The sequence below is a fragment of the Monodon monoceros genome, unplaced genomic scaffold (genome assembly GCF_005190385.1).
Source record: "Monodon monoceros isolate NGI ecotype Baffin Bay Population unplaced genomic scaffold, NGI_Narwhal_1 Super_Scaffold_5, whole genome shotgun sequence".
Lineage (NCBI taxonomy): Eukaryota > Metazoa > Chordata > Mammalia > Artiodactyla > Monodontidae > Monodon > Monodon monoceros.
The window spans coordinates 10,479,577-10,504,283 of record NW_021703782.1 but is presented as its reverse complement, the minus strand read 5'-3'; the positions used below and the strand labels follow the sequence as shown (position 1 = coordinate 10,504,283).

Here is a 24,707-nt window from a genome sequence, read left to right as displayed (position 1 = left end):
TGTGGTGTGCTGAGCTATTTATAGTAAAGAGTGCTGTGTTCATATATGCATACATATATTGGCTCTGGGAAAAGATGCATGAGTACATGCGTGTTATGTAAACATAGCAATTAGTCAGAAGGAGAGTCTCTGATCGTTGGGACATTAATGAATAACAAGCATATGGTTCGCAAAGAACAACCAATAGCACATATTGGTTCAGTTGTCAGCCAGGAACTTTGCTGGTCTTACACCCAGAGGGTCCCAGCTGTCACCTTCCCCAGGCAAGCGGTGCTCACCAGATAGGACAGGTGACTGTGTATCTGAGGCCTGACTGAGTTTGTGTCTCCCTCAAGGGAGGAGGGTCTGCGCTCACTTGCTACCATGTAGGTCCCCAGGCCTAGAACACATATATGGCCCAGTCTGACCTCCTCCTCGTGTCAAAAGCAGAATATGATCTCCCCATCACTAGGAAGGGGGTGCAGATTGAGGACTTGCAAAGGCCCACGGCCTCTTCTTCCCCCAGAGATTGTAGGGAATCCTCATTTCCTTTCAATCTTTTTTTTTTCTTTTAATATTTATTTATTTGGTTGCAGTGGGTCTCAGTTGAGGCAGGCGGGCTCCTTAGTTGAGGCTCGCGGCCTCCTTAGTTGCGGCTCGCCGGCTCCTTAGTTGCGGCACGTGGGCTCCTTAGTTGCGGCATGCATGTGGGATCTAGTTCCCTGACCAGGGATCGAACCCGGGCCCCCTGCATTGGGAGCACAGAGTCTTAACCACTGCGCCACCAGGGAAGTCCCCTCCTTTCACTCTTATAGGCTCCATCAGGACATGTGTTCTCCTGACCACAGGATGACACCCAAAGAGGCCTGGAAGGTTCCATATCATCACCTCCAAACAGCTCCGAGACACAGGTGACATAGCTTCAACCCTGACTGCCAGATAACTGAGGGCTGATCTTGGTTTAACCCCATGTCCCCATAAAACCCCATGTCCCCCCTCCAAATCAGCTTTCCTCCTGTGTGGATGGTTGCCCTGGGAGCCAGTCCTGTCTGACCTTGAACTCATACCCTGTGGGGTTTGGAGTATGTAACCTTCTAGTCACACCCGTCCTGCACCCAAGCTTCTTGCTCGAGCCTGGCCAAGACACAGGAAAGTTCAGGTAGCAACAGTGGTCTCAGTCATTCTCGATCTGACTAATAGGTCAGGTGAAGGGGTCAGTTGAATGCTACCTGGCGGTGACGTGGTACCCACACTAACCTGACTTATAGGAATGCTGCGAAGTGATAAACGAATTTAGCACCCAAGATACTACATAATAGCACGCGTGGCAGTCACTCAATAAATGTTCCTTTCACTCCTCTTCTCTGAATCCAGACTGGTTCCTGCAGGAGACTCGCATTTCCCTCTGGCCCCTACAGCTGGCCTCTCCTCTATGTCAGTTCCCTCAACTAACAAACGCTGTGCAGAGGCAGAGTAAAGGGGGAAAATGAATCACTCAGTATTGTCTCTGGCTGGTCAAAACTCTTGGCCTGAGGTTAGGGAATGATCTGCAGAGTAAACGATCTGGGATGCCTCCCTCCCATCTTCACGGATGCATTTGTGGCCAACATTTATCTGTAACTCACAGACCACAGAGAGCATGGATACGGAGGCCTGATGCATGGTGTTTTAGAAGACTTGGCAAAATGGCGATCCAGCTGACCAGGGCTCCATGCAGGAACCCTGGTGGAAGGGAGAGACAGGCAGTAGATCCCAGAGTTGTATTTGGAAAAGATGTCCAAGGAGAGGAGGATGACAGGCCACCATGGGTCCTGGGATGGGAATCCGGGGGGTCTGGGGGTGCTGGGCGGGGAGGCATGGGTCAGGGGAGCCCCGAGCGATGCCCCCACCCCAGGAATGCAGGAAGGAGGCTTGGCAGCTGGGTCCGGACCTTGGGCTGTGCCCACCGTCAGTGTCTCTTGCATGTCACTCCAGCGTCCTCAGCGTGTCCGCAGTTTGTCACCCCCCATTTGGAGAAGCTGCAGTGGAAGACGCTTTCCTCCGTGCCCTTGCAGGCGACATCATCCATCCAAATCCTCCCTGTGCCTGTGGAGACAAGTCAACACGATTTCTTAGCGGTGATGCAGGAGAGCAGAACAGACAGGAACACTGCTGCCTGTCCTTGACCCGGCTGTCCCAAGCTCTGCTGTCAGTTCTCAAATCTAGTGGTTCCCATCTGCCTTCTCCATTCCACCAAGACCAAATACTCCTTTTCTAGGCTCAGTTTCTTGAGGGCAGAGTAAGAATAATTGACAGTGGAGACGGTGGTATTTACTGAGTAGCCCCTATGTGTCAGCATCTTACACATACGATCTTCATCCATTCTCACCATGGTGCTGTAAGATAGCCATGAATAAACCCTTTTCCTAGATGGGAAAACTGAGGTTCAGATGGCAACTGGTGCAAGGTTGCTCAGCTTGTAAGTGGCAGAGTCTGAACTCAAGCCCAAGTCTTGCTGCCTCCCAGGCCATGCTTTATACGAGACACTTCATAGCTTTTGAGATACGATATCTTGCGGCATTTGTTGATGAATATTCAGAGGGGGCCTAATCAGAAGGACAATGTTAGACAGACGCTGGGTTGGACAGATCCAGTGCCCCGTAAGTATCTCAAGTATGCCAGTACCAACATTACCTTCAATCTTTTGAAATTTAAAGCAGACGGTCTCTTTCTATGAGCTCAAAACATTGGTACTCGGAATGACAGGGGATCCCAGAATTTAACATTATAACCAGACATCTATGTAATGACAGGCAGAAGCATCCCTAACCACAAGTAATTAGGTCAAGTTCCCAAAATACAAGGTCCCTACGACAACGTAGCTGAGTTTTGCCTGTCTGTTCACTCAGCTCTTAAGGGGACCAACCTACTGGTCTGAAGATGTCCATGCAGGGGAGCCTTTAGCTGGCTTTCCCAGGATTGTACCTGAGTCTCAAGAGACATAAACTTGGCACTGAGGTCCCTTACTGAATGTCAAGGGAATAGGGCAGCTGGGTGAGGCTCCAAGGGAATGGAGAGGGCTCGTCTGGGGTCAGAGGGGTCAGTGGAGAGGGGAGAAGTCACCTAGAGCCCCCACGGATGAAAGGGCAGGGCCATCACCCATGGTTCAGGTGGGCTCTCTGGGCTGATGGCCAAGGAAGGTCTCCAATGGCGGGAGCTCACTTGGGAGCCCTCTGGAAGGATGCCTGAGCTTTAGGGCTCCCATCTCCCGTGGAAGCAGTAGCTTAGAGCTTCGCTACACAAAGCGTGGTCCCGGACCAGGCATCAGCATGCCCCAGAGCTTGTCAAAACTGCAGAACCTCAGGCCCCACCCAAGACCTACTGAATCCGAATCTACATTTGAAGCAAGTGGTTCTGCATTGAAGTTCGAGAAGCAGAAATAGGTACAGCAGAAATAGGGCTTTACAATAAGTAGAATAAATCTCAATTCAAGTCTCACTCCCATCTAGAAAGACCATTTCAGTTGTAAAACTGGGAAGGGATTCCCGAGATATGAGACTTTTCGTGCTAAAGCTGGGTAGGTTCTGGGTAAAACGGGATGGTTGGTCACTCCAGCACCTTGACTTGTTAGGTCTATGAGCCGGCACCAAAAATCATGGGGTCAAAGGTCATAAACTGGGTTCCAACATTACTGACTGTGTCAACCTGGGCAAGTTCAACGAGGTAACATGTATTCCTATATTTTGTTTTTTGTGTTTTTTTGGCCACACTGCATGGCATGTGGGATCTGAGTTCCTCAACCAGGGATGGAACCTGCGCCCCCTGCATTGGAAGGGCGGGGTCTTAAGCACTGGACCACCGGGGATGTCCCAAGAGAATATTTTTCTTATTTTTGGCCACACCATATGTCTTGTGGGATCTTAGTTCCCCGACCAGGGATTGAACCTGGGCCCTCGGCAGTGAGAGCACAGAGTCCTAACCCCTGGACCACCAGGGAATCCCCAGTTCCTGTATTTTAAAGGGCTTTCAGATGCACCAAAACCCTATACAAAAGGTAGCTCAGGGATTAGTACTGTACCCTGACCCTACCCCTGTTTTCTCCCTGTCCCAAATCTCGGCAGCCAGACAACCTCTCCTTTTAGAGGAATTGTCAGGACTAATTCTTAAAACCCTTAAAACTGTCACTCACCCTTGGATTGCATGGGAAATCTCTTTACAAAGAGCATCAAGGGAGCACCTAAACCATTTTGCTGCCCACGAAATCGACCGCATGAACTAAGTGGTTTGGACATATTTTTTATGTCGAGATTTTCAGCATCTGTTGTCATGTGAATACCAAGCAGCGAATTCAGGAACAGAGCTGGGAGGAGAGGCCTCCTTCTGCTGTCTTTTTGGATGTTATTTCTTCATCAGAGCCTCTTCCCTAGCCGGATACAGTGTGCCTCTTACACAATAAGCCCTCTGAAGCCGAGCAAAAATTCTCAGATTAAATGTCTCCTGGAAAACACATCAGTTTACAAATGACCCTTCCTTGGGCTACAGGCCCAAGAGCTCTGTGGGATTAGTCACATCCAAAACAAATAAAGGAGCAAATGAAGGAGACCGACAAATACAGAACAGGCCCCAAGGTTACGAGCCCAAATGCATACACAGGATCACAAGACCCCAAACTCTAGCTGGTGTTTGGCTAGGGAGCTCTGGCTAACATCCAGTCATGGAAGAGCTAATAAAATGAGAAAAGCGTTGTTAAATCAGCAGCAGTGAATATCTACAGTTCCTGGGACATCGCTGAAGGGCCTATGAACCCGAAGACCGTTTCTGCTCCTTGCCATGTCAGAGGAGCTAGCACTGTCATGACTCCAGGTACCAATCATCCTTTTAGCTTTAGAGCTGACACCTGATACTCAACGTGTGGCCCGAGGACCAGGAAATCAGTATCACCTGGGAGGTTGTTAGCAACACAGAGTCTCGGGCCCACCCGGACCCGAATCAGAGTCTGCATCTTAACAAGATCTCCTAGATTCAGGCATGCATTCAGGTCTGAGAAGCCCTGCTCTAGATTAGGTCTGCTCCTCCGCAGTCTCTCTGTGAGCTCCATAAGATGCCCCATCAGGTAAGCGGGAAAGGGGCTACTCTGCTCCCTACTGTACAGTCAGAAAAATTAAACAACAGGGTGAGGTTTTTACCTTGAGGAGGAAAAACTGGGACGAGAGGCCAGGTCTTCTGACACTTAGAGCTGTTGGAAGGTGATATTGTTGGGATGTGTAAGTGGAGATTTTATTCTATCCTTATTCATTCATTCATTCAACAAGTATTTTTTTGTTTTGTTTTGTTTTTGTTTTTTTTTTGCGGTACGTGGGCCTCTTACCATTGCGGCCCCTCCTGTTGCGGAGCACAGGCTCCGGACGCGCAGGCTCAGTGGCCATGGCTCACGGGCCCAGCCGCTCCGCGGCATGTGGGATCTTCCCGGACCAGGGCACGAACCCGCGTCCCCTGCATCGGCAGGCGGACTCTCAACCACTGCACCACCAGGGAAGCCCCAACAAGTATTTAAGAGTCTACTCCATGCTCAGCACTATTCTTGGTGTAGGGACTACATCAATGAACAAAAAATGATTGAAGAAAAACACTGTTGGTGGGAATGTAAACGGGTGTAGTCACTGTGGAGAATAGTATGGAGATTTCTCAAAAAACTAAAAATAGAACTACTATATGACCCAGCAATCCCACTCCTGGGTACATATCTGAAAAAAACCAAAAACACTAATTTGAAAGATACATGCACCCCAATGTTCATAGCAGCATTATTTACAATTGCCAAGATACGGAAGCAACCTAAGTGTGCATCAACAGATGGATAGATAAAGAAGCTGTGGTATATATATACCATGGAATACTACTCAGCTATAAAAAAGGATGAAATTTTGCCATCTGCAGTAACACTGATGAACTTGGAGGGCATTACTCTAAGTGAAATAAGTCAGACAGAGACAGACAAATACTCTATTATATCACTTATAAGTGGAATCTAAAAACTACAGCAAACTAGTGAATATAACGAAAAAGAAGCAGACTCACAGATATAGAGAACAAATTAGTTACCAGTGGGAGGGGAGGGGCAATACAGGGGTGGGGAACAGGGAGGTGCAAACTATTGGCTGTAAGATAAGCTGAAGGATGTATTAGTAGCTTGGCCAAAAAGTTCGTTCGGTTAGTGAAACCGTTGTTCAATAAAGTTCTTCGTGAACATGAAAAATGTGTCTTTTATTTTTACTTAAAACTGAACGAATTTTTTGGCCAGCCCAATATATAACATGGGGAGTATAGCCAATATTTGGTTATAACTGTAAAGGGAAAGCAACCTTTCAAAACTGTATAAAAACAAAACCAAAAATCTCTGCTTCATGGAACAAACATTTGAGCTGCTGCATGTTTGAGTAATATTAATAGAAGGAATTGAGGTAGGAAGTAGATGGGCCCCTGGCCTGGACAGCTGGTGTTTGTCAAGGGCAGTAAAATTGAAGCTTTGTTCTCCCCCAGACACTCGAAGGACAAAGTTAGTGGCAAAAACTGAGCTCTGCTGAAGTAAAGAGATAAGATGACTACTCCTGAGGTTAAGAAAAACTCCCTGACTGCACAGGCACATTAAGACTCCTTGGGGGGGGTCAAAAAGGAGGGGGTGCCGTCCCATAATAAGTGATGCCAAGACCCCCATAGGCCTCTGCAGTGGGATCCATCTTAGCAAAAAGTTAGCACGCATGTTGGGGAGAGTCCTAGGACAGGTCAGGCGTGGAATAAGAAACAAGAAATTGGCCAAAGGTAAACAAAGACCTGGAAGGACTGTCCTAAATAAATGATTTAAATCACCTCTTTACTGCGCTTCTCATTAGAAGACGCCTACATCCTTTCTCTCCAGGTGTGTATTTCTGCCTTGCTTCAGTCTCTAACAAACTGTTTTTCTGTGTGCTCTCCCACTTGTTGTGCTGTGTCTCTAATAATAAACTTTGTACGTGCTTTTACAGTTTTTGCCTCCTTGAAACATTCTGGCTTTCAAATGGGGGCAAGAGCCAGGGCCACTTAGCTTCTAGCCTCTGGCCCCTGGTGGTCCAGCGGCTAGGATTCCTGGTTTTCATCCAGGCTACCCAGGTTCAGTTCCTAGGCAGAGAACTAAGATACTGCTTCAAGCCACCACTCACTGCTGTCTCTCTGAGATCAGAATGAGTTACACTGATTCCTACAGGCTGGCATCTGAGCCTCACACAGGGACAGGCAGGATGGCTATCAAACAGATATTTAAGAGGTAGGAAAACTAAGGCCCCAGAAAGGTTAAGTGACCTGTCCCACGACTATTAAGGGGATGAGATCATGACCCAGGCCACTGACGTCCTGCCAGTCCAGTCCCCGTTCCTTATAGAACCACATACACGGCACACAGCACAGATCACTAAGCCAGGAGGCTGCAAACCCAATCTGACCTACTGCCTGCTTTTGTAAATAAAGTTTTATTGGAACACAGAGCCTCCCTGCCCCCAGTCTGATTACATTTCGTCTGTAGTTGCTTTTATGCTACAACTACAGAGCTGAGTAGTTGTGAGAGCGACCATCTGGCCCAGAAAGCCCAAAATATTTACTCCCTGGCCCTTTAATGTTTGCTGACCCTTGCACTAAGCCACCTCCCAGTATTTGAATTTTATTTTAGAAAAAAAGGGCAAAAAAAATGCTAATAATATAAGTAAAAGAGAACACTCCCAATTCTGTCCACCCACTCCCACCTACAAATCTGTATGCATTTGTACCCCTCCTCAGCTCCTTTTGTCTGTCTCAAAGAAAGATTTTCTTGGCGGGCTCAGGACTAATTTCCCAGCAGTGCTATGGTGGTCTCACGCCCTCCATCTCCTCCTGGACCCTTGCTCCAGCCATCACCCTCCATCTTCCTGATCTGCACTCATTCCCTCTCCAACAGCTCTTGGACCAATTTAAAATTAAAAAAAAAAAAATCTCCAAGTCTTTCTCATTTGGGTCTTTCCTTGCTTTTTTCCCAGGGAAACTGATAATTCAATTATTGAGCCCTGTCCAGGAAAACTTTTATGGTGCCAGACCACAGAGAGCACTGCCAGGGTGTGGTAGTTTCTTGTATGGCTCTGGGGAGGACACAGGTTTGGCAGGCACAGAAGTTCCTTCCTTCCTTCTTCCCCTCGCCCCCTCCTCCTGTCCCTCCTTCCTCCCTCCCACATTTATCCAGTACCTATCACATCCCAGGCACAGTCCCGGGTTTTGGAGCTCTGCCCTCAAGGTGTTCCCACATACCCCAGCGACCAGGAGCGTGTGAGAGGTACGCGCAGAAGATGCCACAGGAGCAGAGGGGGTATCTACATCACGGGCTGGGGTGGAGCGGCAAAGCTCCCCTCCGGAGGTGATCATTGAGCTGACTTTAAAAGCTGAGGAGGAATTAGCTAGGTGAAGAGGAGGGAAAGGCATTCCAGACCCAAGGAACAGCACCTGAGGGGACACAGAGCTGGGAAACAGCTGTGTGAGCTCAGAGGCTACACGTGGGCGCACGCAGCTAAGGGATGCATCGCCAGAGGCGGGAGGTGTGTGAGGACTGGCCTTGGGCACTAAGCTAAGGAAACCAGATTTGATCCTGAGAGCAGGAAAGGCCCACTGAGCATCGGGCAGGGGAGTGACAGAGGCAGGAGCGCATTTTAGAAAGATCCCTGGCAGCCAGGAGGGGAACAGGGGGCAGCAGCATGGGAAGCAGCTCATGGAGGACGCCCCCATCTCCACCCAACAAGCAGCAAATAAATGTGCACCTCAGGGCCTGCACTGTGCTAACTGCTCACCGTATGTGATCTCACTTCGAGTTTGCAATCATCCTGCAAAAGTGGAGGGACTGAAGCCTGGAGAGGTTAAGAAATCTGCTCCAGGTCACCAGCTAGTAAGTGGCACATATGGGATGCTAGGTTGGCTTTGACCCAGAGACTGAGCTCCTAGCCACTGCTCTACCCAGCCCGAGCTCCTAAGGCAAGAACAGGGGGAACAGAGAGGAGGGGACAGAGTCAAGGGACCAGAGACGTTGACACTGGTAGCATCTGTTAAGACTCAGGGACCCAGCAGATAAGGGACACGGGAGTGGGTGAGGGTGCGAGAAGGGACGAGTCTGCAATCCTGGCTGGCAGGGTAGGAAGCACAGCCGGAAGAGAAACAAGCGTGGATGGAGAGCAGGGCCGGGGGCTTGGGAGACTCCGTGAGGCTGAGGGTGAGCAGACCGGGATTGGGAATCGGGGCACCTGCATGATGCGAGGCTGTGGTCAGAGGGCCGTTGGGACCTGATGCAAACCCCGCCAGCTGCCAGGAGAGGCAGGCTTCCCCTCCCTCTGCCCCCAGCTGCTAGGGCAGGATAGCCCTTCCAACAGTTCAGAATCTGTGAACATGTCTGCCTCCCCCTCTAAACTGAATGTGCTGAGGTCAGAGACTAGGTTGACTCAACTCTGTGCCCCGGTGCTGAGCCTAGTGCCTGCCCGTGGAAAGTGCCAGAAGCCGCTGTGGGAAGAAGGGACTGCAGCCGGGCTAGGAGGATGGGTGCCAGGCAAGCCCCATCCCTTCCCCGGCCCCCATTTCCCTCTGTGCACCCATGAGTGACACCTGGCCTGCACACCTGTCCAGGTCTCGAATATCACGCGACCTAAGTTATTGGATGATTGATGGAAAAGTACAGTGCAAATTTGATGCTGATGTGGAGGCGAGCCTGGCTGCCCACTGACTGGTTTAAAGACTTGAGTGGTGGGAATTCCCTAGCAGTCCAGTGGTTAGGACTCGGCACTTTCGCTGCCGTGGACCCGGGTTCGATCCCTGGTCGGGGAACTAAGATCCCACAAGCCGTGCAATGCAGCCAAAAAAAAAAAATCCGGTGGCAATTGTAGAGCTTCCCTTCACACCATACAATACAAAAATCAAGGCAGGATGAAAGAGTTTTAGGCTAACTCTGCCCATGACATTCAAATGACCTAATGTGGCTTCACTAAAAGAGTTTATGATTTTTCCCCTCCAAAGGTTTACTTCCACTTATTAGGGAGAAGCCCTCACTGGAGCCAAAAAAGGAAAACGAGGACCGTTCCCACTGTTTCTGTTCCTCATGCAAACAGAAATGGCAGTTTTCCTTGAAGAAAACAGGCTGAGACCCAGCACAGAGCTTTAGATGGGAGGGAAGCACTCTCCCCGAGTGGGCTGCCCTCCGTGGAGCTGGACCCTTTGAACTCCCCACGCGCTGGCCTTGAAGTCGAGAGGCCAGGACGCTGGGGTCAATCTCTCCGCCAGCTGTCACAACACATTCCACAGGAGTCACTTCAGTGAGTGTGATTGTCTTGTCTGCTCGGACTGGGTGGCTTCTAAACAACACACATTTATTTCTCACTGTTCTGGGGGGCTGCAAGTCTAAGACCAGGGTGCCTGCGTGTTCCGGTTCTAGGGGAGGGCCCTCTTCTGGCTTGTAGGCTACTGTCCGTCCTCACGGAAGCAGGAGGGAGCTCTCTGAGGTCCCTTTTATAAGGGCACCAGTCCCATTAGGAGGGCTCTGCTCATGACCTGATCACCCCCCAAAGGCCCCACCTTCTGATACCATCACATTGGGGCTGAGGATTCCAACCTATGAATTTGGGGGGGCAGGCGACACGAACATTCAGTCTGCAACAGTGACTGAGGTCTAAGGGACAAGATTCTGAGCCAGGACTGTGGCACTCCAAAGTGGGCGCGAGAAGCAAGGCAGCCGTGGGGAGCGGAGGGTTCCATGGCCAGTTGGGATGTGACCCGGCTCTACGTCCCCATCTGAAAAGGATGCCCCTCCTCTCACCATGAGGCCCTTTACCATTTAGCACAGTGGGCTGGGCCGCCATGGTCTCAGGTAAGACAGCAAACGCTCCATGACACAAGTAGCCTCCATAGCGGGGCCAGCGGTCCCTCCACAGGTCACCAGGGGACCTGGCAACTGAATGTGAGTGGGTCAGTCCAAATCCCTCCCCACACCTGCCAGAATGCAGGTCCTCGTGACAGCTGAGCAGAAGTATTTCACATTCCAGGGGCCCAAGCTGGAAGGCACATCACAGAGTCTGTAAGGCCCTTTAAGTTATAGATGGGACACCAAGATGCAGGGTGGAGGGGCAACGAGATCACACAGTCGCGCACAGCACATTATTACACAGGTGCAGGGAGCACTGTCTTCAAGCAGGTGGGACCATTGTTTTAGTTGTGAGTCAACACAGGTCTCTCTGAGTTCGAGGTCCGATGAAGGGCAAAGCATCTGTGACGGTGAGTATTTATGTTTGAGTGTGAATGTGTGGTGTGCTGTGTGTGTAGCTGAATTGTTATGGGCTGAATTGTGTCCCCCCAAAATTCCTATGTGGAAGTCCTAACCCCCAGGACCTCAGAATGTGCTTGTCTTTGGACCCAGGGCCTTTAAAAAGGTGATTAAGGATAAATGAGGTCATTAGAGGGGCCCTAATCCAATATGACTGGTGTCCTTCTAAGAGGAAGAGACACAGACCCACACAGAGGGATGACCATGTGAGGACACAGGGGGAAGGTGTCCCTCTACAAGCCAAGGAGAGAGGCCTCAGGAGAAACCAGACCTGCCAACACCTTGACCTTGGACTTCTAGCCTCTAGAACTGTGAGAAAATAAATGTCTGCAGTTTAAGTCCTATAGTCTGTGGTATTTGTTACAGCAGCTGAGCAGACTAATCCAGAGAACTAGCCTGAGGGGAAGACACAGTGCTGTGGATAAGGACTGGAGCTGGGGTAGAGCCAACCTCTTTGCAATCGGAAAGGGACAGATGGTTCAAATCAGCCATCTGCCCAGGAAGGGTCTGCACCTCTCCCTCAAACTCTCCTGTACCGTCTAAGCCTGTCAAAGGAAAGCAACCAAAATGGTGAAGACTGCCAAAATCTTTTCCCCTGAGGATGAGATGAAGTGTTTGGAGATCTTCATGTGAAGAAGAAAAGACTCAAAGAGGAGCAGGGACAGCCAGCAGAGTGGATAAGAGAACGGACTCCCGAGCTACCTGCTTGGGTCTGAACCTGGGCTCTGCCATTTGCTAGCTGTGTGACCTTGGACAAGTTATCTAGCCTCTCTGTGCCACCGTTTCCGCATATGGAATATAGGGATGATAGCTGTACCTGCTTCCTAGTGTGGTAAGGATTACGTGAGTGAATATTTTTAACATGTTTAGAACCGAGCCTGGCACACAGACAGTGCTATCTAAGCACTAAATAGTAACAAAAATGTAATCGGGACAAATGGGCGTGGGATTAGATAAGAGTCCTGAGATGCAGGGCTGAAAACAGGGGCCAGTAGGAGACCAGAAAAGAAAGGGAGTCAATTCAAGGGAAGGAAGAATGTTCGAATAAGCAGAACTGTCTGAAGACAGACCAGCTCGCTTGGGGGCCGTGAGCATCCCGTGGTCATGGCGGGAAGGATCCAGGCAGAGCCCGGCTGACACTGGCAGGACTTCTGTCAAGGGGATGCTGGACAGGAGGGCAGGCCTAGGCCTCCGGGACCCTCGCCCCACATTCTCCTCCTCCGGGTGCCCTACCTTGTCCGAACTGAGCCGTCCGGTGCACGTCCTCGGCGTTGGGGAAGCCCAGCATGCGGCACACCACGTCTCCGTCCTTCTTGTCCCAGCCGTCATCGCACACGGTGCCCCAGCGCCGCTCATGGTACACCTCCACGCGGCCCTGGTGTGGGCCCGAGCCGTTCACCAGCCGGACCATCAGGGCCTCCATGCCACCTGCCAGGAGCAGCACAGGGTCACGGGTCACTACCCGAGCTGGACATAGTGGGGCCCCACCTGGGGACCCCCCCAACTCCCCGCCACCACCCAGCATAGGAGAGGGGAGCTGGGGCTACAGCTGAGATGGAGCCGGCAGCCAGAAGAAACCGTGGTGTCACCCCTGCCCATTATCACCCCCGCCCATCTTCTCTCCACCTTTTTTTTTTAAATAGACTTTATTTTTTTTTAATAGTAAAATTGAGAAGGAGGTACAAATATTTCCCATAAACCTCCTATCCCCCAGCCCCCCATGCACAGCCCCCTTTGCCACTATCAACACCTCCACCACGGCGGTAATCTGTGAACCCACAATGACACGGCATGATCACCCAGAGTCAACAGTTTACACTAGGGTTCACTCTTGGTGTTGTCCATTCTATGCTTTGGGCAAATGTCTAATGACATGTCTCCATCATTACAGTGTCCTACAGGGCGGTTTCACTGCCCTAAAAATCCCGTGTTCCACCTATTCACCTGCCACCCCACCTCCAAACCCCTGGCAACCACTGATCTTTCTCCTGTCCCCATAGTTTTGCCCTTCCCAGAATGTCATATACTTGGAATCATACAGTATGTAGTCTTTTCAGATTGGCCTCTTTCACTTAGTCATATGCATTTAAGGTTCCTCCATGTCTTTTCATGGCTTGATAGCGCCATTTCTTTCTAGCACTGAATAATATTCCATTGTCTGGATGTACCACAGTTTAGTTATCCATTCACCCACTGAAGGACCTCTTGGAAGGAATTATGAATAAAGCTGTTACAAACATTCCTGTGCAGATTTCTCTGTAGACATAAGTTTTCAACTCATTTGGGTAAATACCAAGGAGCAGAATTGTTGGATTCCTCTCTACCTTTTGACACCTGGTGACCAGCAGTCAGGCCTGCCAGAGCGGAGGGTGAAGGGGAACAGAGGAAATCAAGGGATGGTCAAGGCTTTGTGAACAGGTGGCCCTGCTGCATGGTTTAGTAGGTGGAGAGGTCCCCCAGGAGTGTCTCAGCCCTGTGCTGTCATCAGTGTCCACCTTCCCACTAGGCTGTCAGCACGAAAGTGTCTGAAGCCAGACAGACCTGGGTGTGAATTCTGGCTCTGTCCCTTACTACCTGTTAAGTGGGGGACAGTAATTCATCAAATCTAAAAAGCCGCTGTTTTGTAAGGCCCATCACTACTTTACATGCTACTAAGAAGGAAGAAGCTTTGCCAGTTACAGTGGCAGGCTATACATATTGCTACAGGCTTCCAGATTTCAGAGATGTTAAAATGTGTGTCACAGAATCAGTGAAATACAGCAATAGGTGTAAAGAGCTTAGAATGGCGCCTGGCACATACAAGACTCTTCTTTCTACCTGAACGACCTTAAGAAAGTCTTCTAGACTCTCTGAGGGCATTGCCCCAACTGTGACATGGGGACAACGCATAGGGCTGTTTTGCAGACTAAGTGAAATGACCTGTGCTAAGGCTCCAAGCACGGTGCCTGGAACATAGTAGGAAATAAGCAAGTCCTAGTTTGCAAGCCCCGATCCCCATCTCTGATGGCTGAAGCCCTGTCACGTTCATCTATAAACTCTATTCAGCACAGAGCTTGGCTGCAGGAAATGTACAGTAAACGTCTGCTACATCGATGAAAGGGTGAAGATTCATTCTTTTGCATTACAAAGCAAGGCGTTACTTCTCCAAGGGGAGCAGCTGAAAAAAGCCTTTGGATCATCTCAAAGCCAGGGTTTGGCTGGAGAGGTACAGCGTCAGGGAGATACACACCGTTAGTGCCAGAGCTGGGATGGCAGCTTGGGTCTACCGATGTGTCATCTAAGGTCCTTTCACCAACCTGTCTGCCATGCCATGAGTTGGGGTGGGGGGCAGGTATCTTTGCCCCTCAGGGACATCAGCTTCCTCTTGACAAGATATTGGAGTGGTCACTGAGTCTTAAGTCTGGCCACACATCAAAATCATTAGCAACGCCTGTGAAAAGGCAGATTCCTGGGCCCACTCAGACCGACTGGATCAGAATCTTGGCGGCAGGAGTTAGGGATCTATATTTTTTACCAGTGTCCCAAATGACTGTGAGGTAATCTACGTTTGTGGAGTGGCCTTTGGGAGAGATGGGATTAGGTGATCTGTAGGGTTCCTTCCGGCTCCGTGGCTCAGTGATTCCAAGACCAGGGACGAGGTCAAGGTTGCCACTTTTGCAGCCAGAAGCCGCCTGGACATGTGGGGTGGAGACGGGTACCACTGTGCTGTGACACAGGGACAGGTGTGTGATACGATGCAGGAAAACCCTTCCACAAACCGCCAGCGAAAATAGCAAACCTGGACTTCCCTGGTGGCGCAGTGGTTAAGAATCTGCCTGCCAATGCAGGGGACATGGATTCAATCCCTGGTCCAGGAAGATCCCACATGGCAGGAGTTACTGAACCTGTGCTCTAGAGCCCATGAGCCACGACTACCGAATCTGCATGCCACAACTACTGAAGCCCGCGTGCCTAGAGCCCGTGCTCCGCAACAAAGACAAGCCACCGTAATGAGAAGCCCGTGCACCGCAATGAAGAGTAGCCCCCGCTCGCTGCAACTAGAGAAAGCCTGCGCGCAGCAACAAAGACCCAACGCAGCCAAAATAAATAGATTAATTAATTAAGTTTAAAAGTCCTCATCTAAAAAAAAAAAAAGAAAGAAAATAGCAAACCCAGTCAAGTTCTGCTCCCAATAAGTACTGCACTCTTGGACTATGTTTTTGTCTTTCTTTTCTTGACCGGCTGGGCTAGGGGATTCCCTCTTCTAATGACTATGACTTGGCAAAGACCTTTTTTTTTTTTTTAAAAATAAATTTATTTATTTATTTATTTATTTTTGGCTGTGTTGGGTCTTCGTTGCTGCATGCGGGCTTTCCCTAGTTGCAGTGAGCGGGGGCTTCTCTTGTTGCGGCACACGGGCTCTAGGCGCCCGGGCTTCAGTAATTGTGGCTTGTGGGCTCTAGAGCACAGGCTCAGGAGTTGTGGCATACGAGCTTAGTTGCTCCGCAGCATGCGGGACTTTCTCGGACCAGGGCTCGAACCCGTGTCCCCTGCATCGGCAGGTGGATTCTTAACCACTGCACCACTAGGCAAGTCCTGGCAAAGACCTTTATAGGATCCTGGAGGAGGTGGCAGGATCGATAAACCCCGTATCTGTGTCACATGGGAAAGGAGAGGAATTAGAACTGGCTGAGTGTCTGTTTTGAGTTGCCCAGGCTAGGAAAACCCCAGAATATTCTGCACGGGGGGACCACAGAAGTCCCCAGGAGACCACACCCCTCCCAAGATGCTGCAAGAGTACAGTGTGATGGCATGGAAAGGCTCCTGGAAAAGTTTAATTCCGTTTTCTATGCATCCTTCATCCCTGACTATTCTCCCCACGTGGGTTTACAAGCTCCAGCCAGGTTATCAGAAAAGGCTGAGGATGGGCAAGAGAGTGTAGGAATCCTGGAGACAGAAAACGCAGAGAGAAGCAGGATGCAGAGGCCAGGTCTGAGACAGGGACGCTCCCCTGGGAGCAGTCATGACAAGCTAACCTGGAGCCAGCAGCAGCAAAGGAGGCCTGGCCCCGGGCCAGGGGTTGGCCCTGGTGGGTTGGCCGACGCTGAGATGTCAGCCTTGATTTCTCCCGGGCCCGCCTCACCTCTGTCACCACACTGTCACGGTGGCAGTGGGCCACGCCAGGCCAGGAGGCCTCCAACAGCAGCCCCCGTGTGGGGTCATCAGTAGAGGGAGAAGGGGCAGGAGGATGCCGTGTGTCCCAGAGCAGGCCAGCAGAGTTCAGGGTCAAAATAACAGGAAGAGGCTGAGTGGAGCGTGGGCAAACAGGGCTGATGTTCAGAGCTTCCCCCTTAATGTCTCCACTCTGGCCAGCCTGAACTCACTCTGTTCACTTCTTTGTTTAGCCAAAAAAGTGATCATCTATTAGGGGCTTTGTCCTGTTCTAGGAGCTATGGATACATCCATGAACAAAGTCTCTGCCCTCGTGGACTGATACTGTAGTGGGAGAGACTAGCGATAAAGCTAGGAAACAAATAAAAATATAACTATGGCCACATAGTGATGCACAGATGGGAACAGAAGCACAGGAAGGGAATGGAACGTGGAGGGGGCGCCATCTTGGACGGGTAGACAAGGAAGGGAATGGATCATGGCAGGCTCACCATCTTGGATGGGGAGACAAGGAAGGGAATGGATCATGGCGGGGGGCACCATCCTGGACGGGGAGACAAGGAAGGCCTTGAGTGTTGACCTGAATGAGCAGAGGGAGAACATGGACCTCCCCCCACCCCCCAACTCAGAAAAACCCATGTCTGTACTCTGGCCTAAGATTTTCATGTCCTTTAAATCTCAGCTTGAATGTCACATCTCTCAGAAAGCCTTCTGTGGTTCCCCCATACCTGGCTACAGCCCCTTCTGTGGACATACTTATCACTCCATGTAATAATTTCCTGTTTACTCTTTTGGGACACTGCAAGCCTTCTGAAGACAGGTCATGTGGCCTGATACAGTGCCTGGTATATCAAGATGCCCAAGCTGGGTTAAACGAAGGCATGCACGAATGAATGCACTCAGATAGTATATACCCCAGTGGGCAAGTCCTGTCTAGTGGACACAGCTCCCCAGAGCCAACGGCTTTGGCGGGAGCCTGAGGAGAGTCAGCATCAGGGCTACCGGTGTTTCCAACACCCTCTTTATTACAGCACAGCCCCTTCTACTCAGTCCCCTCACTGATGGCTTCTTTCGGTGGGACGGTCCCGGATCCTGGACCCAGAATTCAAGTTATTGGTACAATGACCATACATTCCAAATGAGAAAATAAGGCTGTGGTCTGTCACGTGATTATAGTGAGTGCTGAGGGAAATCTGGAGAGCGTCACTTGGATGCTGAAATATTAGAATTCCCAGGAGGCTTCAGTGTATATGGAAGTGGCAAAAGAATATTTGGAAACAGATCAACTTCCAAAAATTGGAAACATATGGTAACCATAATTACGGGACACAGCGTCAGTCCTGGTCTATGCCCCATGCTCCCCACACATCAAGCAAGGTCACGGCCCCCCCATCAGTCCTGTGGCTACGTGTGCCCCCCGCGCCCCGCACACCCAGACCCCAGGGTTGGCTCATCAAGCACTGGAGCCTGTTCCTTTTCACTTGTTCCCAGGTTCCCCCCGATCCAGGGCTTCTCCCTGGATGGAGGCTGAGCACAGTTCCCTGCCCACGGGATCGGCAGATGCGGCATGCCCCAGAAGAATCAACGAGGCACATCTTGGTCTAGCTCCATCTTACAGAACATGGCACGAAGCTGTAATTTTTAAATCCTTTCTTCCCCTTAACAAAAGCCCATCCCTGTGGATACCTTCCTTAGGAATCCGTAGCTGAGAGCTGACCTGATTATGATGCAAACTGCCCCAATTCAGGGAATCAGACAGTTTAAGGGGCTGTCCTAGGAACAGAATCTCTAGCCTGCTTTGCCCTGGAAAGCTACAGGGGGGCCTGGAGGCAGCCTTTCCCAGGCTGAGCCATAATGCCACCTCCTGGAATGCACTTGCGGAATCACCCAGTGATGGCAACACTGACCCCGTCTCCAGCTGAGGAGAATGACACGACTTGCTAAGAGGTTTGGGTTTCTGCGGGCAGAGGGTGTAAACTTTGCTTTTTCCCAGCAGTTTCTGCCCTAGAGCAAAGCTTTCCCACCAAGCAACCAACCACCTATGGGAAATGCTCTTACCCCACAGCTGTGTCAGCCCGACATAATCAGATGTGGTGTCTGGGAGGCTGCCTCAGCCTGGTACGTGCCCCCCACCCCCTTACACTTATTGTAAGTCCAGGGAGCTTATTCCGTAGACACCCACGCAGAGTGCTCCCCAGGGAGTGTGTGGGTCTATTTGGGGTCAAGGAGATGCCTCTCTTTGCTCATGACAGTAGAGGAAGATGGAAGGCAGGGGTTTTGATTGTACAAAGCCCAGGCACTCCTAGGCCAGTCAGAGGGGATGGCCCAGGTGGGGGGCAGAGGAACTTAGGCTGTCACAACTGCATGTGACTTCCCCTAATAGATGCCCTTGACCGACAGGCCTCTTTACTTTCTTCTTAACCTCCCAGCTCGGTGAGCCCTGGGAAATCCTTCCCGAGCAAAATGTGGACCCACAACTCCACAGAACCCAGTCCGCCAAGCGAAGCTCATGTGGATATCTGAGTTTGATTCATAAAGGGAACCCCCTGAGTGAAGAGAATATCAAACTCTTTCTCTTGCTCTGGGGTCCCTACTCTGCAGACTGGAATCTATCTGGACACGTGCCTACGGTCTGTAAGTGGAGAGGACAGTAGCGACCGCCAGGCTGGCCCACACCCTGCTCTCTGCAGGAAGAGCCCTGCCCGCGTTCCGTCTCTGGTCTGGGAGACCCAAGCTGAAGGGAAACACCAAACGCTGTTCCCCACCGAACACCTGGAGGATGAGTGGAGGGTTTCCTGACTTGATAGCTTGTCCCAAGTCCTGGCCCACTAAGTCCTGGGCACGAGTTTTTCCTCATACCTCCTATAGCAGGGACTCCCGATGTTCTTTTTTCCCTGCTGCCCCAGATTTGGGGTCAGAGGTTCTCCCTTTTTATACAGAGAAGCAGAGAGGAGTCCCTTCCACCAAAGCCTCGACGAGCAGCATCACCGTAACTAACAGAGGAGGAAGCTGATGCATGGAACTCAGGGCAGGAGGCTGGTCCTTTCCAGCTGGGTAGCCTCCTTGCTCTCTCCCAGATCAAAGGGTTCAGTCATCTCACCAACACGTTTCCCAGAGCATCAGTGGCTCTAATCCCTGCTCGGAGCTTCCTGCCTAGCTGCAGGGCCAGACCCCAGAAGCCACCTCCTCATTCCCAGACCTGCTCTGCTGACCCTGCCCATTACCCAGGCCACTCCTGGGACCGACCATGAGGCCCTCATCCACCCTCCTGCAGCAGGATCGCAGGTCTGCTCCAGACCTGACCAGGCCCCTCAGTAAAGAGGGTGGGGCTGAGGCACAGAAGAGGTCAGATGGTGGAGAAGAACAAGACATTGTGTCTGGACGAAGGAGCTTTGCATTTTCTGGAGATATCTCTAGCAACAACTTCCTCACGCGCAGTTGTAGGCTACAGATGTCATCACCATTTGGTGTGTGGAGTTACTTTCAGGTAATCGTCACACAGTCTTTAGGCTTTTCTTTTTCCTTTTTTGCTGCACCGCATGGCAGGCGGGATCTTAGTAGTTCCCTGACCAGGGATTGAACCCATGCCCACTGCAGTGGAAGCACAGGGTCTTAATCACTGGACCGCCAGGGAAGTCCCTGGGCTTTTCTAACCATCACAAATGATGGAGAAGCCTAGAATTTCCCAGCTGGCAGAGACTTGGAGATCATCATAACCCAAACTCTTCATGTGATACACAAGGGAACAGAGGCCCAGAGAGGCGCTGTGTTTGCCTAAGGTCATCCCACAGTCAGCAGTAGAAGAGCTGGGACTGACCTTGAGACTTCACATTAGAACCAGTTCTCCATCCATATCTTCCTTTCTCTCCAAGTCCTTCATTCTTTTTTTTTTTGGCCACGTTGCGTGGCTTGTGGGATCTTAGTTCCCTGACCAGGGATTGAACCTGGGCCACAGCAGTGAAAGCACCAAGTCCTAACCACTGGACTACCAGAGAATTCCCTGAGTCCTTCATTCTTCATGGGATCTCTGGGCTGGGGTCCACTAAGTCGGCTTCACGACTTTGATGCAAGATGTCTTTGGATGGAGGAGTCCCCTTAAAAACAAATGACTTTAACCCTTGAATAGTAATACTTCTACCCTAAATGCACAGAAACAATTTGGCTTCTCCTAAGTCTTCTGGGAGTTCCAAGATGGCAGGAATACCCTTGTGAAGCACAGCTACTGCTGAGTTTGTAGATGAAAATGAAGATGTTGCTGTTTCCAGCTGGGGAAAGGATAAACCTGTCTTAGCTTTCGAGAGAAGTGGTAATATCCCATTGACATTCAATGTGATTCTACTTCCTGTGCACAGATGTGGGGGACTGAATATGCATTATCTTTGTTAATTCTCTATACAATGTGTGTATTTCTTTTTTCTGTTACTCATTTACTTATCCATCCAGATGCACTTATGGAATCCCTACGATATTCCAGAATTGTACTAGATGCTAAGGACGCAAGGACAAATAAGTATTGTCTACCCTTGAGGCACTCCAATGAACTAACAGCCTAAAATGGATAAAACCACAGAATGTCAGAGCTGGTAGAGACCTCAGGGACTTCCCAGTCCAAACCCCTCATCTAGAAATGAGGAAACTGATGTTCAGAGCTGGGATGCCAGACCCCTCTCTTTCTAGACCACTGCTCCTTCATTGGCATTTTCAGTACCCTCAATACTTAACATTATGCTTGGCCGGCTGAAAAAGCTAAGTCAATGTTTGATGACTAGGCGGGATGAAGGGCAGATGGGTGGATGGATACGTGACTTTGTCAGGGGATCCGATCAGAATCCCCAGCTGAGTACCGCATGGTTCCTGTATCTCTCTGGTTCTAGGTGCCTGGCTGTTCAGAATGGGTGCAGTGTCTACCCACTGAGCCCACCACACCAGAATGAAGACCGTGACGGGGGGCCCTGACCCCAGGTTGTATCTATTTGTGCTGCTTTTCTGTAGATCATTCTAGACTCCCTGTTACTGGTTGATTTCTAAACATGGATTGACCCAGTCATGGGGACACAGGGGGTTGGAAACTGCTTCTTCTCTGGACACAAAAATGCTACAAGGCAATTCCAAACTGCCCCTGCTAAGTGCCACCAGAGGGGATCTGGGGTGGGCAGTGTGGGGTAGGCAGGAGGGCGGTGAGCCAGGAGGAGGGCACTGGCAGGGGCCAGGCAGGGCACGCTGCCAGTGTTCTTCTTAAGCCTTAGAGGCACTAGGACACTCTTTTCCTCCTTTCTTCACCTGTCACACTCACTTCTCAGGGTGCTTGAGGGGATCAGTGACAAAGACCCTCTCCTTGACCAAACCCACAGTTTCTAACAGCTCCAAGCTGCATCCCTAGGATGACCCTAGCCCCCCCTTAAACTGCCTGCCTGAGAACACTCAAGGCTGCTAAAGGAATTTACTGTTTGTTCCAGCCACCATCTGAAGTCAGCACCCTGTCTCCCAGCCTCTGTGGGAGGGGAGGGGCTTAACTTGAATCAGTCCCAGTTAGCAACCCAGATGGGTTTCTCAGGGACCAACCCCCTCCTGCTTTTAGTAATTTTTCACTTCCCTGACTCCACTGAGTCCCCACTCACCCCTCACTCCCTCACTCTCCCATGAAAATGCCCAGTCACCTCTGTACGAATCAAAGTTGAACTCAATTCCCCTTGACCTCATTGCCCCACTACATATAGTATATTACTGATTAAGATCTGTCCTGACCACTTTAGCACCCAGCTTTGCTTATCTTTGACATCAGGTGTGATAAGACTGGCATTAGATAAGCTAGTCAACATGTATGCCATGCTCACAGCCCGTGGGCACTTCCTTTCCCATGTGTAAGGCCATGAGTAATGGATGGGTCTGGCTCAGGAGTTCGGTCCAAACCACTAGAATGATGTAGCAGGATCACCCAGACCCTCTCAGGAAGCTGAGTGGGGGGAATATGCAGAGAGCTGAGAAGCAGCAGAAGCAAAAAGAGGCAGGGACAGTGGAATTAACAAGCCGTGTTGGACATGAGACACTAGAGTGAAGACATGAACCCCAGTCCTGAAGCCCCCAGAACTGCCTGGGATTCTGAAAGAACTTCCCCTTCCAGGCTCTGCAAAGCCCACTTGTATTATGAGCCCCAGTCTTCCAAAGTCTTCCCAGGTGTCCTTACCATATGACCCCATTACGTGAAGTGACCCAGTGAGTCTCTGGTCCTTGCTACCAAAAGTGCCCAAAGAGAGCACCTGTGAATCCCACACACCCATCTGAAAGCTGCTTAGCTACTTGCCTCTTCTGCGCTCGGTGGATTGGGGAATTCGGATGGAGGAAAACATGGTGGTGGGGATCCCTGTGGGAGGCACCAGGGGAGAGGGGAATGAGGCTGGCTCTGGACTCAGGAACAGGGTCTAAATCCTGGCTCCACTATACGACCAGATAGGACCTCTCTACACTTACCCTCTTCTTAAAATGGGTAAAATGGTGATGGTGGGAGCAGTCGCACATGTCAAAGACTTGGCACACCACGGGCACACATTACTGTGAGCTCCAACCCCGGTCAGCCAGCACTTCGCCCAGAAACATGTGCGTCAGCTCTGAGACGTCTTCGTGAGTTGCTGAGTTTGGCTCGGATACCAGTAGCCCCATCAGGGGTGTATCCTTGAAAGTCTCGTTGCAAAGCCAGCCTGCTGCCTGGGGAGCGGGAGCAAGGGGGGGGGCTCATCCCTCCAATTGGATTAATCTCCTCCTAACTTCCTCTGCTCTCCCCAGGGCTCAGTTCCTGGCTTCTTAGCATATTAGGGGAGGGGGACAGGGGCGTCAGCAGAAGACTGGCTCCTGCTGTCAGCAAGTTTCTGCTCACTAATGCAAGCTGGATGTGATTCGTTAAGCAAGGCCACTCCGGAATGGTCCAGGAATGTGAAGCCAGGGCTGAGGCCACTCTGGGGCTCCCAGCACATATCTAATATGTGGGGATTCTTTTCGAAAAAACAAGTATCTTTGCTCTCTTTGCCTTGTAAATGTAGATGTAGGAAAAGCAAGGTCTTAGACAAAGCAGGCTGGGTCTGCTCCAGATTCCCCTGCTTTGGCGTTGAATGCCTGAGCCCCAGAGCTGGAAGGGACGCTGGATGTTGGCGTTGAATCCCCCCGCCCACTTCAAATACAGGATTCCTCTCCACTCTGTATCAGGCCTGACAGCTGCTCGTTCTGCCTCTGGGGATGGAAGGGAACTTGACAGTATCTCTTGGGAATCCATTCCAGGATTTAAAAACCAACATCTGCTTTCACTCACAGGGCGCTGGCATCTCTGGAGGGCTCCAGTGTTTTTTTTCATCCAATTACTTCCTACCTTATTTTACTCTATTTGCTTTGGGTTTCAGGGTTATAATTGGGGGGCGAGATGCAGAATATCTTCCTCTTTCTCCAGCATCTGGTGGGAGCACAGCCGAGGGAGTGGCTGCATTATTCAGCCTCTCAGTGGGTCCGGGAGGACAGCTTAATGATCAGTAGCTACCATCTCGGAACTGGTTTCCAGGGCTGGGGCAGCCTTAGAACTACCCACTGCCTATGGGGCTTGTCTGCACCTGGCTCAGAGCCGCCCCAAACCCAGCACAACAAAGGCAGGTCCTGGGTGCTGCCCGGGAGAGATTTCAAGTCAAGGGTGGACGGTGAAGGGAACTCATATACACTCAGTCCCCACGACACGTCAGGCCCCGTGCAGAGTTCTCATGCCCACCCTCGCTCATTTACTGCTCACAATAGCTCCATGAGTTAGGCATTATGACCCTCACTTAACTGAGGAGAAATGGGCCCACAGAAGTCAAATAACTTGCCTAAGGTCACACAGCTGCTCCGAGGTGGAGCCAGGGAGAGCAAAGGCCTTTCATTTTCAAACCACAGAGCCAACTGTCAGGCTGAACACTTCAGACAAATATTTAATAACAGCCCACGCCATATGTAAAGTACCTTTCATCTATCTCCCAGCAGCCCCCTGGGTCTGTAGGAATTCGTGTCTTTAGGAGTAAGGGAAAGAGCCTGGGACTTAAAGCAGTGGTTCTTGGCTCTGGGCTTCATGTAAGAATCACCAGGGTGCTTCAAAATCTACCAGCGGGGAATCGGGGGAGGGACATTTTTGAACAGTTGGCAGGTAGTGGAAATGCCCAGTCAGGGCTAGAAGCACTGTTGGAGAGGATGGATCTGGGATCAAGCCTGGGCTACACGACTTCACAGTAGTCAGGTC

General features: G+C 50.7%; 1 protein-coding gene across 1 annotated transcript in view; it reads right to left on the bottom strand.

Annotated features, from left to right (window-relative positions):
- Positions 1–770: 770 nt before the first annotated feature.
- Positions 771–24,707, bottom strand: part of SCARA5 (scavenger receptor class A member 5) — a 117,202-nt gene continuing 93,265 nt past the window's right edge. Inside the window, exons 8-9 of the mRNA XM_029203414.1 lie at positions 12,542–12,736; positions 771–2,064 (exon numbers count right to left, since the gene is read on the bottom strand). Coding sequence (XP_029059247.1) covers positions 1,928–2,064; positions 12,542–12,736 — 332 coding nt within the window. The 3' untranslated portion in view covers positions 771–1,927. The remainder of the gene's footprint in view (positions 2,065–12,541; positions 12,737–24,707) is intronic.